This window comes from Mesoplodon densirostris, chromosome 5 (genome assembly GCF_025265405.1).
Source record: "Mesoplodon densirostris isolate mMesDen1 chromosome 5, mMesDen1 primary haplotype, whole genome shotgun sequence".
Taxonomy (NCBI): Eukaryota; Metazoa; Chordata; class Mammalia; order Artiodactyla; family Ziphiidae; genus Mesoplodon; species Mesoplodon densirostris.
The window spans coordinates 125742650-125758398 of NC_082665.1; the positions used below are offsets into that span (position 1 = coordinate 125742650).

General features: G+C 39.8%; 1 protein-coding gene across 1 annotated transcript in view; it reads left to right on the forward strand.

Annotated features, from left to right (window-relative positions):
• The window catches only part of KCNH8 (potassium voltage-gated channel subfamily H member 8), a 348245-nt gene that overhangs the window by 112044 nt on the left and 220452 nt on the right, over positions 1–15749 (forward strand). The window contains exon 2 of the mRNA XM_060100168.1: positions 12948–13181. Within this exon, the coding sequence (XP_059956151.1) occupies positions 12948–13181 (234 nt within the window). The remainder of the gene's footprint in view (positions 1–12947; positions 13182–15749) is intronic.

Here is a 15749-nt window from a genome sequence, read left to right on the forward strand (position 1 = left end):
AACTAGTTTAAAATTATTACCAGTAGCTGAGAAAGGTAGACTCATGGGGAACATGTTTATTTTTTCTCTGGTTTCCTAAGGCTTTGTAATATGGCTACATTAGTTTGATAATGAAAGCATGCACTTCTAGTGAAAGTAAGTTCATCTGAATGCAAAGTAATTAGACTTGTCTGAAAAACTCATTGATTTATCGAAAACCTTCTCTTACTTCCCACCCCACATATCTGTACTTTCGCAAAGCAGGGAAAAGTGCGGGGAAGCCCTGCTAAGAACCTTATGGTCATTCTTTTAACTACAGAGTGTGCAATGTCACAGCCCACATTTGTCCAGGGTCTTCTGACTCAGTACATGATTATATTGATTTACTTAAAAATCCATCCTGCAAATCATGTTTATTTTTTTAATAAATTTATTTATTTTTATTTTTGGCTGTGTTGGGTCTTTGTTGCTGCGCACGAGCTTTTCTCTAGTTGTGGCGAGTGGGGGTTACTCTTCGTTGTGGTGCAGGGGCTTCTCATTGCCGTGGCTTCTCTTGTTGTGGAGCATGGGCTCTAGGCACGTAGGCTTCAGTAGTTGTGGCACTCAGGCTCAGTAGTTGTGGCGCGTGGGCTTAGCTGCTCCGCGGCATGTGGGATCTTCCCGGACCAGGGCTTGAACCCGTGTCCCCTGCATTGGCAGGCAGATTCTTAACCACTGCACCACCAGGGAAGCCCTGCAAATCATATTTAAAACATAGAATATACTTAGTAGTGAGCTGGAAATGTGATTCGTTTTGTCTGGTTTTGTGACCTCCTTCTTGTTGCTTCTACTTTACTGGCCCCTCCCAGTCTCATTTGATGGCTTCTACTGATTTTCCAACCTCTAAATGTGAAAGTCTCCTGACTCAGTACTCAGCCCTCATCTTTGCTCTAGTTATACTCCCTAAATTATCTAATTCCCGTTAAGTCCACATTTATACCTTCAGCAAAGATATTGTATTCAAACTTCAGACTCATTTATTCAGCTACCTACTTGACATGTCTTCTTGGATGCTATTTATGCTTCTTAAACATTGTACAAATACCAAACTCTTGAAATCCCTCAAATCTGCAGTGTTTTTTTGTTTTTTCATCTCATAAAATGCACCTCTGTCTAGTTTCTAACACAAAAGGATTGGCATCATTCTTTGATTCTTTTTTTCTCTCCTGCTGCAGTTGAATTCATTGGCAAACACGTTCAGCCTCTCCTTCTAAAGATGCCTCTGACCTGACCGTTTCCCATGACCTCCATTGCTCCCACCCAGAGAAGGCAGGTGACTTGGGCACAAGTCACACATCTTATTGAGAGAGCCAGAACCCAATTCTAAGATATCTCGTATATAGACTAGTGTTCATCCAAAGTATAAAATGTCCACAGATATGTTTTATTTCATATTTATACCTCTTCATGACTTAGGCCTGAAAGGTGATCAACCTAAAATCCAATCATCAACAGAAATGTTTTTTCATGTAAAGGCAGTTTTCTGTGTTGCAGGTTAGGTGGCTGCCATGGTGTCTGGTCAACATAACTCAGATGTACTGATAGCATTCACTCAGGAAAATGTGTGTGTGTGTGTGTGTGTGTGTGTGTGTGTGTGTGATAGAGACAAGATTTAATTTTTAAAAATATACACACCCACATAAGTGCTTGATGATGGAATATCCAAGGATAGACCATTTCCTTATAGAGTTTAGCATCTATTTGTAGTTTTGTGTATAGTGGGCTTGGGTTTGAATGGCTAAGAAATCATAAATAAATAAACATGTTGAAACATCATTAAAAATTGTAATACTCAGTCTTAAGGGAAAAAGCAGACTATAATGATAGAAAATAATGTGAGGTGACTTATTTAGATGACATAGTCAGGGAATGACTCTCTGAAAAGTGGACATTTGGTCTGAGACCTGAAAGATGAAACACAGCAGGAAGAAACTGCATGGGCACAAGCCTTGGGAGAGAGCTGGGAAGGACATTCTCAAACGTTAGATAGCAGGTAAGGAGTAAGTGAAATCCTAGATGAGGTATTATGGGCCATAATAGAGATGTTTGAGGTTCATTCCAATTGCCATGGAAAGCCTTTAAAAAATTTAAAACAGGAGAATTATGTTTTTCTTTGCAAAGATTATTCTAGGTAATAAGACCAAAGCAGGGGTTAAATCCATATGTGGGGAAGGTTAGCACCCTTCACCGTCACAGCATTGGTATCACTGGTTTGTGAAAGAGTGAGGTCCCCATCAGTAGGTACTTGTGCCACCACAAGACAGAATATTGCAGAGAGGGCCTATGGGATTATAGATTGGGCATAAGGTTATATATGGACCTTTATAATCATCCCCAAACTTTGAGCTCCTGTAGTACTATTAACTGAGCTAATTATTAAGAGTCTCTTTAGGAATGATAGAAAAATCATAAAATCAAAGGGGTTATTATTTAGAACAGAATTCTCCCAAACCTTATATATTAAATATATACTCATCTACAAAGTGGATATCCCCTTCCCAAGATGAGGCTGATGTATATAATGTGAACCTTCCATTAGGGCAGATGGTCTCAATTGTTTTGGAAATATATATCATCTAGTGGTGGTGTTTAAAATGAAGATCCAGGGCTCCCATCCCTTGGAGATTTGAATTTAATAGATCTGAAGTGAGACCTTAGAAATTGCAACCTTAATAAGCATCCTAGAAGATCCCAATAGGTGAGGTGGACCAGGGCTGCACTTTAGGAAACAGTGGACTTGGTGATGTCCCTATGCAGATTCTAGCTCTCCTTCACCTCTTGTTGTCATCCACCGAGATCAGGAGTATTGTAGCTCTGAGGATATTTTAACTTGCATTGTCACGTTACTCAACCTTTATGAGCCAAACCCCCTTCATCTGTAATCAAAGTATAAGATGCTTTTGTGAGGACCAGAAATGCAAAATGCGGACCTGAGAGCCTGGCATATCATAGCTGTTTAATAAACAGCACCTACTGTCTGCCTTATTTCTGTCTAATTTATTTAGCTGCCTCTTTCCTAGTTATCTCGGTTTACTAATGCCGAGTCAGCATTGACCTGTGTTGGTTTGCTTCTCCATTATTGTCATCTTCCTCTTGCCTCCACCTCGCCCACAAATTCCCAGAGACCTGCAGCTATCACCTTAATTCAAGTTTTGCACTCTCTCTGCATCATTATAAAGACTCTAGAATAAAAATGCTAATATTACAGCTGTGGAATACCTGTAACTATCAAATTCGTTTACTCTTGTGTTTCCTGCTACCTAAATTAATTCACACTTGTAGAACCCCTCATCTTTCTTGTTTAACGTGAGTACTGGGAAGCAGAGAAGACTATGCAGTGGCTAGATGAGGTTCTGGAAAATGCTACCAAATGATGAGAAACATTTGCATTGCATTAGCTTCCACAGAATATAAACAAAGTTTGAAGGGAGAGAGGAAAGTCAGTCCACTCTGGGGCCCTGGGCACAATAATTTGTATCTGTTGTCTTCAAAAATTCAAATTGGTGGGGCTTCCCTGGTGGCGCAGTGGTTGAAAGTCTGCCTGCCGATGCAGAGGACACGGCTTCGTGCCCCGGTCTGGGAGGATCCCGCATGCTGCGGAGCGGCTGGGCCCGTGAGCCATGGCCACTGAGCCTGTGCTCCGCAACGGGAGAGGCCCCGAGAGTGAGAGGCCCGCATACCGCAAAAAAAAAAAAAAAAAAAAAAAATCAAATTGGAAGGCCCTTGAAGTGTAAAAAAAAAATAATAAAATGACTAAAATATGACTGAATGAATCCCCTTTTTCAAATCTTCACGTATGTGCAATAAAGAGCCTGTTCTAGTTTGTTTGAAATTAAAAGGAAATATTCTTCAAATTAAATGTCATTGCAAGCAAACTCTAGGTTGTGCTGGAGGATGATCAAGGGACAAGTTAAATGAAATATTTGGGGAATCTGAATAGACACAGAATATGGCTGGTTTCATTTGCTGGGTTCCATTTAATGTCTTTCAGTAGGTCCAATAAGATGCCCAAAGAACTAACTATGTCTTTCTGAACAAAAATATTGTCACGTGGTCTTATTTTGTCTTTAAATAAACTCCTAAGAAAAGTTTTACAAGGGTGTAAAATTGAAACCACAATTAGCTACCTATTTGGTAATTTGTTTATTTAAGAGAATAAAATGAGACTTGTGCCAGAAAATCCAGGTTCCCCGATTGCCAAGGCGATAAGCCCTCCCTGTCAGTTTCTGCCTAACTTCCTCTCTCCCTGACCCCTCCTCTGTACTGGGAGGACTGGGAAAGCTGGGATTTTTGTATCATCCAGTCTTATATTTGAAAAGGGAGAAAGTATAGTGAACACTGTGCTTTCTCCTCCTCTGTTTGCAAAAGCTGGAAAAAAGCTTGACCTTCCCAGGCAGCTCACTTAACGGTTCATATTTGATTTGAGGGAGGAGAGGTAGGGAGGGACAGGAATCATGAATATGAAAATGTAGGAATAACAGCCATTATTATTTAATAGACATTATGAGGCAGGGATATTTACATCATGCCTATTTCTTTTCTCTAGGCACTGTTGGGAACAGGCTAGCCTACCTTCACTAGGGTAGTGGCTAAAAGACAGTATCCTGGATTAGAAAACTACAAAGTAGCCCTGGAGAGTCCCTAAGGATTCCCAAATGCTGAATTCATGTACACACAGTAGTTTTCTTTACTGAGTGAAAGTGCCTCATAATTTCATTTTATATTTTGGAGAAAGGGCTTTGTTTGGCATTATTTAACTTTGTTTCTTTGTTTCTTTCTTTCTTTTTTTTTTTTTTTTTTTTTTTTTGCTTAATTGGTTTCCTAATAGAAAATAAAATTTTCTATTTCTGCTTACTGAAGACTTTACTAAAAGTAGCAGGTCAGGATGAAAACTATGGGCATGAGATGGACTGTTCAGGGCAGTTCTGACTTTATTTTTAAAGCAAAGTTGCTGGTTATAAATGATTCCTGCTAAATAATAAAACAATAGATTTGGCTACAAACAATTGCCCTCATTTGGTGTGCTTTAATAAAAACTAATAGGTTCCAAGTTTATTTCACTCATTTGCTTAACAAATGAGCACCTACTATGTGCCAGGCACCATTCCAGAGGTTGTGACTAAATTAATGAACAAAACAAACCACTGTCCCTTAGAGTATACATTCCGGTGACAGAGTATAGATAATAATCCTAATTTTTTAAGGAAGTAAACAGATTATGTGAAAAACCATTTGTCTAAACGACTAATTCTATTAGACAAGAACCCCAGAGAACTGGGGCATATTTTAGTATTATTTCAAATGTATTCGTAGAGAATCAATTGTGGATAAAATACCAAAAACGTTTTATTATTATTATTATTATTATTATTATTATTATTATTATTATTGAGATCTTCTGGTTTCTCCCTCATTCATTTTACTTTTGATGAATCCTGCCCGCCTGTCTAATTAAAAATCATTCTTTTTCGAAATGAAACTCATTTACTGAATTCTAAGAGACAGTGCACCTGAAAAGAAATAGCACCACTCACCACTGAAGTTCACACAGCTGAAAAATGGAATTTGCAAAACTTACTGGTGATTTTGCTAATACCAAATTATGATAAAGAGTATACTAAACTTACTTTGAATTTACTCGTCTTAATGAGCTTTTGTCTTTGTTTATTGGAAATTTTAAAATTTGTTGATCTAGATTCTTTCTACTTCATCAAGATTACTATTTGTCTTTAATCAAGTTATTTTTATTAAGCCATTCAAATGCATGGTTAAATACATTTTAAGATGTTTCTGAATAAGTATTCATGAATATGCTACAAAATTCAAACACTAAAAAGGGAATATGATGAAAATCAGTCTCCTTTCCTTTTTTGTTCTCAGCCATGCAGGTGCCCTCCCTCATTCATTTACTGTGACTAGGTTCTTCTAGATCTTTCCAGTGATATTCTAAAGGAGCTTCTCAGACTTTACAATGTGCATATGAATCTTGTTAAAAATACAGATTCTTATTCAGGGGGTGTGTGCTGAGGCTTGAGATTCTCCATTTCTAAGAAGTTCCCAGTGAGGCTGCTAGCTTCACTGTCAAGGTGGTGAAGCACATTAGTTTATATTTGTCTCTGTGTTTACTTGTTTATTGGCCTTAAGAGAGCAAGATGTTCTCATACATATACACAACTTTCTGCTTTCTACTATGACTTCAGCCCTAGGGCTCCGGCTTTGAGCTTTGCTTTATTACAAAGTATTCTTCTAATCTTTGCCTGAAGTGATCATTTATGCAGTATGTTAGAAATCAAACCATAAATGATGAACGTTAGCAATATAACCATTTGAAGCATGCTACTAGGTGATGTGTAAATTGTAATGACTAGGAGAATCTCTCTTTGCAAATTTTCCATCTGCTTTTTAAAGTAAGGTTAGAAAAGTCCTCAATTCCAAGCAGCCTCTAAATTTTAGCAGAGAGCACACTGAGGACTTTAGCTTGCAACCAGCACCATTAATCTAATACAGATGCCATCATACTTGGAAATGATACAATTAAGCTCCCTAAAAGCAATATAAAGTGCAAAGATCATTTAAATATTTTAAAGTCATAAACATTCATATTCTATGTACCTGGATAAAGTAGTCTCGAGAGATGACGGTTATCCATATCACAAGGGGTACAGGTGTTGTCTTTGTTGGACCTGTATGTAAATGTAATTCAGACAGCTTGGGAGCAACCCATAAAAGAAAATTAAAATTTCATGCTTGTTTCTTCCCCTCTACAAGAAAATGGAGACCTATAAGATTCAAGTTTGCCCATCTGTGTGGTCTGCAGAGTCTGTTCATATGAGTACTTGCTAACGCAACACAAGATTTGGTTTTAAAAGAGAACCTGTATCAGAGACACTTTTCAGAAATAAAGATTTGGACCATCAAAGTCTCAGTTTCTGTGTCTTCGGCAAAAAGAGCTAAGGGGTACGGGTTTCTCTCTGATGCCCAGTTAGTACCTCTCAGTGTGTCTTTTGGTGTGACTGGCTCGGGGTCTCCATGTGGAGGGTTCTTAGACTGGGTGCTGAGCTGGTTGTCTTAAAGGACCGAGGTTGAGGGGGAGAGTGATCTGGATCTGTCCAATCTCTTGAGCATACACCATACTACCACCAGTCGTGATTCTCAAACTTAGGTGATGTAGGCGTGTACTAAACAGTATGCAGAGTCATAGAAAACAAACAGCATATCCTCCTGAATTTTCAATTGAATTAAAAATATGGCAGGTCCATATTAAAACATAATAAAAAAACCCCACTCAAACAAGCATAAATGCAAAATTCTGATGGATTTTTAAGTTAGCGTGAGATTTCAAACCAACATCTATCGAGCTTAGATCAGTGCCTCTAGACTCCTTGGAACGCACATTTAGTGGCTTCGGCCACTAAATACACTTCTACCTAGTAGAAGGGTATTTCAATGGGGAAATTTTAGGAATACTGTGATATATATTGAAAGGGCACTAAGAGGTCAGAATCCAGATCGTTTGAATTACATCTACATTTCTTTGTCTCCTGAGGGACTCTGGAGTGGGCCTATGCAAAATATTTTGGGTTTTTTTTTTTTTTTTTTTTTTTTGCGGTATGCGGGCCTCTCACTGTTGTGGCCTTTCCCATTGCGGAGCACAGGCTCCGGATGCGCAGGCCCAGCGGCCATGGCTCACGGGCCCAGCCGCTCCGCGGCATATGGGATCCTCCCAGACCGGGGCACGAACCCGTATCCCCTGCATCGGCAGGCGGACTCTCAACCACTGCGCCACCAGGGAGGCCCGCAAAATATTTTGGAGCCAAGAAAGTTGTTGTCATGTTTTTGAAATATTGACTTTCTGGAGGAAATGAGGAAGTGACCTAGAGGTTGTTGAGAGATCCAGACTGGTTTAGGAGATGTCATCAATGAATTTCTAATAAATTATCTCTGTAGAGAAAAATATGTGCCTTTGAGGTCTTTGTAGACTGAAGGGGTAAAAGTATTTTTCTAGAATTAACCCATTTCTGCTGGAAGTAGAGAACAAGTCACTTCTTTACAGAAAGGTTGCATGACGTAGTAAACACTGTTTGTCATGTAGACTGGATTTTAATCCCTCCCTTCAAACCTTGGACTGGACACTAAAGTTCTCCAGGTCTTAGTGTTCTCATCTGAAAAATGGGCTGAGGATGAAAGGAGCTAGTAGTGGATCAGTGTTTGCGTTCTTCTCTTTTCTTTTCCTTCTATATTTTTCCTTTCCAACTCCCATTCCCTTTGTGCCTGGCAGTCGACAATGAATAGTACATCTCCATTTGAATGGGAAAGTGGTACCCTACAGTAGGGACTCAGAGCAAATGACCTGGGTTTCCACCAACCCTGAGATTCCCTCTGATGATCCATGAAAGCTTTTGGCTAAGGAGGCATTTAGATAAATAATCAACTACTCAGAATGTAAACACATTTAAATCTTACTGTTTACCAGCACTTCGAAACTAAATTTACACAAAAGGATGACCTAGAAACAAGGAGGAAAAAGCTGTGTGGCATTTAGATGCATATCACATATGCATAATTGATTCTTTAAAAGGTTAAATACCCTTGACATATGTATGGTTAGTGATATACCCCTGATGTGTTCACAATCATTAGGGTAGTGGCTTTGTTTTACATAATTCTAAAGTAAATGTCACATTTCTTCTTTGGAGATTCCAGGACTGGTATTCAGAAAAGCATATGTTTCTAAGTAGATAGCTGGGAAGAGGAGCTACTCTTTTCCAAACAGAAGGACTATTCATGTAGCTAGTACACTAAGCTTTATGAGAAACCGACTGCCACTAAATTCTCTAGAATTGAAATGCAATTACATATCGAGGACAGGACAAGTGCTACCTACAAACAGAAAAGCTCAAATACATGATTTTTTTTCTGTTTTGCTTTGGTTTAGGAGGGTATTTGCAGGAAGAATTAAGTACCCCAAACACACTATAGTCCTTAATTGAAATGCACAGATCAGGCAATTTGGTGAATCCTTTAGCGGCTTTTTTCAGAAGCTTATTGTAGATCTGAAGGACTGGTCTTTTCTTATGTCCATAAACAATTATAAAGATGCTAAGGAAATTAATAAAAGAGGCAAGTCACTAAAAAGTATGTAGAATGAAATACCATAATATATGCCATAAGAATCAGAAAAATAGGCAACTTGAGGATACATATGTAAGTGGTAAAAACTATGTAAATGGGAATAATTATTACAAAAATTCAAATTATGGTTTTTTTCTTTGGGGAAGGAGGGAAATACAATTTGTATGGTGTTCACAGGGGTTTTCACTAGATGAATGATCCATGGGTGTTTACTGTTGTTTTTAAATACTGTTATTAAATCTTTTTTCAGGTGTGTTATATTTTCTAATTTTTGAAAATGGAAAAGGCAAAATAACAAAACACAGTGAAGAGAAAGCACAAATTAAGTTGGTAAAAAAAAAAGACAATGTAATATGGTAATCATAATAAAAGTAAATATATCAGTCTCAGGTTGGTGGATGTATCTTCATGTTGTACTTTTAAAAAAATTAAATGCATGCTATGTGCAAGACACAGCTATAAAATACAAGTCCCTGCAAGGGTCAAAAGTAGAAAGCCAGATAAAAACTAACAAAAGAAAACTATTGTGGCTATTTAAATGATGGGAAACTGGACATTAGGACAAAATTTAATGTTATTTATTTTCTCTGTCTCTAATTCCTATTTCTCCATTCATACTCTGAGCCTGGTCCATCCAGGCATCTGCTCCAACCCTCCAGGTCTTTTGATAATTATCTCCACCCATTTTTGTCTTATTCCTAGTGAGTCATTTTAAAAGCCCTGGATCTTCAGTTTCTCAACTCTGGGAGTAGTTATCTGTGTACTACTGATTTGGTACTTAACAATATGCTGTATTTTAATGTTAGATATTCATGCATTTCTTTAATTATGTTGTAACATCCTAAAGCTAGAGGTTATACTTTGTTCATCTTTTAACACCCCCCTGTCACCTCACTCTAGGAACTGCCATATGGTAGAACCATGTCACATGGCATATAGTAGAAAGTCAATAAACAGGTCAGCAGTCGACTGAAAAATGGCTTCTGAAAACACATTAAAAGCTCTTTCAGGACAGTTGAGTACTATGCCAATGTTCTGCATTTGTGTTTTCTAAGCTAGCTCTCAGCCTAAATTTTAGAATGGAAGGAGGAAGAGAAACTAATGGTAAGAGAGTTACCCAGGACTGTGCAGAGTTGGTGAGACCAAGGCCAGTAGGAGGGTACTCCCTTCTGGACCTAGCTGGGAACTCCCATAGGTTCAAGGCTGATCTTTAAGGGCAGGGACTGCATCTAATACACTTTTCTGCCTCTCTCTGCACCTGGAACAAAGTCCATCACATCGTACACCATCAATAGATGCTTCTGCAAAGTGTGAGAGAATTAAATATTAGTCTTGGATAATTTAATTCACTCCCATGGCCTCAAAACAATGTGCCACTGAAGGCTTCCCAGTATGTATTTTAAGCTCTGACTGTTCTGCAGAGGGAGAGGGTGACTGGGCAAGGAGATGGGTCAGCCCGGCCCAGGCAGGATGCAGATGTTAGCACTTGGATTTTTACTCTGGGCTTAGGAGGTGATTGGAGCAAAGCTGAGTAGAGTGGGTTTGGTTCTGCCAGCTGATGGGAGTCTATGGAAACATGCAACAGATGTTTAAAAAGAAACGGGAAAGCCCATGGAACAGATCATCAGTGCTTGTCCCACTGGCCACCAAGAAGTAGCTGGAATTCCTCTTTTCTCATGGCATACAAGATATGATATCTGCTGCAAACCTCTTTTAAGATTGTTTTGTTTTTTGTTTTTTTTTGGTTTTTTTTTTTTTTCAGTACAGGGGCCTCTCACTGTTGTGGCCTCTCCCGTTGCGGAGCACAGGCTCTGGACGCGCAGGCTCAGCGGTCATGGCTCACGGGCCCAGCCGCTCCGCGGCATGTGGGATCTTCCCGGACCGGGGCACGAACCCATGTCACCTGCATCAGCAGGTGGACCCTCAACCACTGTGCCACCAGGGAAGCCCTAAAATCCTAGTTTTTAAATAAGTAATGCATAAAGCATATGCTATAAAATTCAAAGGATATAGTAAGAATATGGCAAAAATAAGTATTCCTGTCACCCCTGCCCATAGTTGCTCTCTCTAAAGACATCTGCAGTTACCAGTTAACCCACTTGGTTTTAGGTATACATAAACACTTCCTGTTTGGGAATACACATACATGTCTATATAGGTTTATATATTTTCTGACAAATAGTTCATCTAATAACATACTACACCGAATCATGATTTTTTTCATTTAACAATTTATGCCACAGTTCTTTCCATTTTTTTTTCTTTTTATTATCTTTAAAATCCCAGCCTCTAATACTGTCTGATACACTGACACTGTTCAACTTTAGTTTTGTTAGTGAATGAATGAGTGATTTCATAATAGTCTCTCATTCATTCTGAACCTGAAAGTCACACAGCAACACATTTTATGCATGTCTTGTCTTACACCCCATCTCTAATATGCATCTCTTTGCCTGTAAACACCCCTCTAAGTTAATCTCAAAAAATTTGAACCTCCCTTTAATGTTGTCTTTCAGGCTGTCCTCCAGAATTTATCTCTAAACACTTAACAACTGTGTCCTGTTTTTTATTGCCCTACATTCTTATTTGTTAATATTGTAGCCATAAGATGTGAATAATACTCTTTTTTTTTTTTTTTTTTTTTTTTCTGTACACGGGCCTCTCACTGTTGTGGCCTCTCCCGTTGTGGAGCACAGGCTCCGGACGCACAGGCTCAGCGGCCATGGCTCACGGGCCCAGCTGCTCCGCAGCATGTGGGATCTTCCCAGACCGGGGCATGAACCCGTGTCCTCTGCATCGGCAGGCGGACTCTCAACCACTGTGCCACCAGGGAGGCCCAATAATACTCTTAAAAATAATTTTTATTGAGTACTTATTTGTGCCAGACATTGTGCTAAGCATTTCTCACAAATCTCTACAACACATCTATGAAGTAAGGAACAGTATCACCCTCTCTGTACACCTGTCAGTGCCCTCCCAGGATCTCCTTGACTCAGCCTTAAGTTGCTGTGCAGACCATTTCCTTATATACGGTGGCTTCCAGCATCGTGCTGCCCAAGTGACCTCCAGAGAATGTGTTCAGCCCAAGTGGGCAGGCCAAAGTGCTAACATATTGACAACCCCAAAGTGTCCTAACCAATGAGGTATAGACACTCATGGAGGTGGATAAATACCCTGGCTTTCTCTCCTCTTTGGGAAAAGTTTGAGCTGCGTTCTGCCCAGTCATTTCTTCTGTGGGTCCCTGTGTGATGGAGCCTCAGTTGCTCATATCCATAAACCCCTTTCTGTCTCACCCTTTATTACCTTTCCTCCCTGCCCACTTCCTTACTTCCTAGAATCACCTGCCAAATAAACTGCTTACAGTCAAATCCTTGCCTCAGGGTCTGCTTTTAGGGAAATCAAACCTAGGGAAACTGAGATTTAGAATATGTGAGTAATTTGTTCAAGGTCATCTGTACATCAAGTGTCAAATTCAAGCTATGAACCAGAAGCCACACTCAGAGCACCATCCCTTACTGTTAGGTAGATGGTAAGTGCCTCAAAGCAGGCCAAGGGATACTCTGTTCCCTCCATGGTGTGTTTCAAAATGCAAACCAAAGTTGGAGCTTAATACATACTTTTGCTGGGCAATGCCGTTCTATGTTTTGGGGTGTCTCTTTTCCACCCCAACACATCAGGACTTGCATTTTAGGTAATGTTGGCTAAACATATGTACTTGTGATTTGTTACTGAAAGTGCGATTTACAGAGAGTTTCTCATGCTTGTTTACTTGCTGTCTTCTCCTTGTTGGTCTACAGATAGCAACTTCATCCTCGCCAACGCCCAGGTGGCTAAGGGTTTCCCCATAGTCTACTGTTCGGATGGCTTCTGTGAGCTTGCTGGATTTGCCCGAACAGAAGTCATGCAGAAGAGTTGCAGCTGCAAATTCTTATTCGGGGTTGAAACCAATGAGCAACTGATGCTTCAGATAGAAAAGTCCTTGGAGGAAAAAACAGAATTCAAAGGAGAAATTATGTTCTACAAGAAGAACGGTGAGTTGGCTTTTTCTGATGGGTGCTCCTTGGACAGTTGTGAAAGGTCACCCACCTTCTTTCAACTCCCATTGGCGTAATTGCTCCATAACTCCCACTAGGGCTTAATGGTATTTCACATAAATACAGTCTGTTATTGAAGTTCCACAAATAACTTGCATGATGGCCTTGTTTTAGCCATTAACAGCATAAACTACCTGAAAATTTAGCATTGGAATTACAATTATTCAATGTCAGTATATTGACTGGGGTAATATATGTTAAAACAAAGTGTGTTATGTTGTGGTCATGCTTAAGATATATATCAGATATGATGGTTGTTAATATATTAACAGATAATCTTCTATTCAGAGATAGTTTTCCATCTTTAAGAACCACATCTCAGCCTCAGTCATTAGGGACAGAGATCCGAGTGTTTGACAGCAGAAAAAGAAGTTAATTTAAAGGTCATGAGCATAGGTATTTTCTCTTCCAGTCTCCTGTCCACAGAGCCTTTCTCACTATTCTTAAATTCTAGAGACAAAATAAGAGACACACAGTGTCTCAGGGTGGGAGTACATTTTCCTGGACTCAACACTGCCACTGGGGAAATAATATTTTCTTGTGACTATGACTATGGTTTTGTGACTCTCTTCTAAATGAAAAAGTATCTAGGGATGAGTATAGTTTCCACAGTGCTTGGTTCCTACATGGGAATAGACATCATTATCCTGTAAGCCGTGGTAGAGGGGGTGAATCCAAGAGGCATTATATTGGAGAAATGCTAGATCAAAAATGAGAACAAACCATCATTTTCCAGTTTCTAGAATTCTATCTCTTTTTTTAACCATTTTCCTTTGAGTAACATAGCCCCCTGAGTTTTATTTAGCTGGCACATGGCCGCCTAGCTAAAGAGTATATTCCCCAGCCTTCTTTGCAGTTAGCTAGGGCATGTGTCTAAGTTCTGGCCAATGATATATAAGAGCGAATGATTTATGCAACTTCTGGGTGAAATCCCTAAAAAACGAAATTGTTTGACCTCTAATTTTTCTTCTTCTCCTTTCCCGTGGTGTTGTGGACTGAATTACATCCCTTCAAATTTCATATATTAGAGCCCTAACCCCCAGTGTAACTGTGTATAGGGATAGGGCCTTTTAAAGTTAAATGAGGTCATAAGGATGGAGCCTTAATCCAATATGACTGGTGTCCTTATATGAAGAGGAAGAGACACCAGGGATATGTGTACATAGAGGAAAGGTCGTGTGAAGACACAGCGAGAAGGTAGCTGTCTATGAGCCAAGGAGAGAGGCCTCACCTTGATCTTGGACATCCAGCCTCTAGAACTGTGAGAAAATAAATTCCTGTTGTTTAAGCCACCCAGTTTGTGCTATTTTGTTATGACAACCCTAGTAAACTCATACATACGAGTCAGAATGTTAAGGCAAGGCTGGAAAGCCAGCTTCAACCATTTGTCAAGGTCGACACCATAGAGGAATACAGAGCAACAATAGGTAAGGAGCCTGGGTGTGGTTTTAGGTCCACCTTTCCCATCCTAGACAAAGACACATCCAGTTCTATCTTGTTTGAATCACTCTATTTCTAGGTGTTTTTGTTACAACATTTAAATTGTACTCTAATTCAAGGTTTCACAACCTTGGCACTATTAACATCTTGGGCCAATAATTCTTTGTTGTGGGGGCTTTCCTGTGCATTGTGGACAATTAGCAACATCTCTGGCCTCTTTAATACTTAGTACTGGGGTCATTTTTAGGAGGAGATATTGGAGCCTGAACATGGGAACTTCATCCTTTTTTAAAAGTTATTTGTCGGGCATCCCTGGTGGCGCAGTGGTTGAGAGTCTGCCTGCTTATGCAGGGGACACGGGTTTGTGCCCCGGTCTGGGAAGATCCCACATGCCACGGAGCGGCTGGGCCCATGAGCCATGGCCGCTGAGCCTGCGCGTCCAGAGCCTGTGCTCCGCAATGGGAGAGGCCAAAACAGTGAGAGGCCCCCGTACCACAAAAAAAAAAAAAAAAAAAAAAAATGTTATTTGTCCTTGGAGGACAGTCCTTGATCATGTGAATTTTGGATGCACAGTAGTCAGGAAGTATTGGCAAGCACCCCTCTGGGAGGGACAGTATATCCAGTTCTTTGGCACCAGGAACACAGTTCAGACCATTGTGTCCTTCCCAGTGTCAATAGATAAGGCCTACATTGCAAATGCGATAAAATAAAAGGATTCTAGCTCTATCTAATTTTACCACAATCACTGAAAGAGGGTCCTGAGATAAAAGAAAATGGAGTTGGTCACTGAGAATGCAAACTGTTAGGGAGTGATAAAACCACCATCTGGTGAACAAAGGGAAAAGGAGAGGCTTTGTCTGAAATACCTGCTGACTGCAGACTTGTCCGTCTTAAGATAAGTGCCTTGTACAGGTCTCTCCAAATCCATTTGTGTTTCTTCCTTTTTAAGCCTTCTCACAATATCCAAATGTGGCACCTCTGAGAAAGGTTTAGGCCAAGGAGGAGAATTTAGGTGGCGAGGCCAAAGGGTGGAGACTTTGGAGGTCAGATTAGTAGAAATATAAA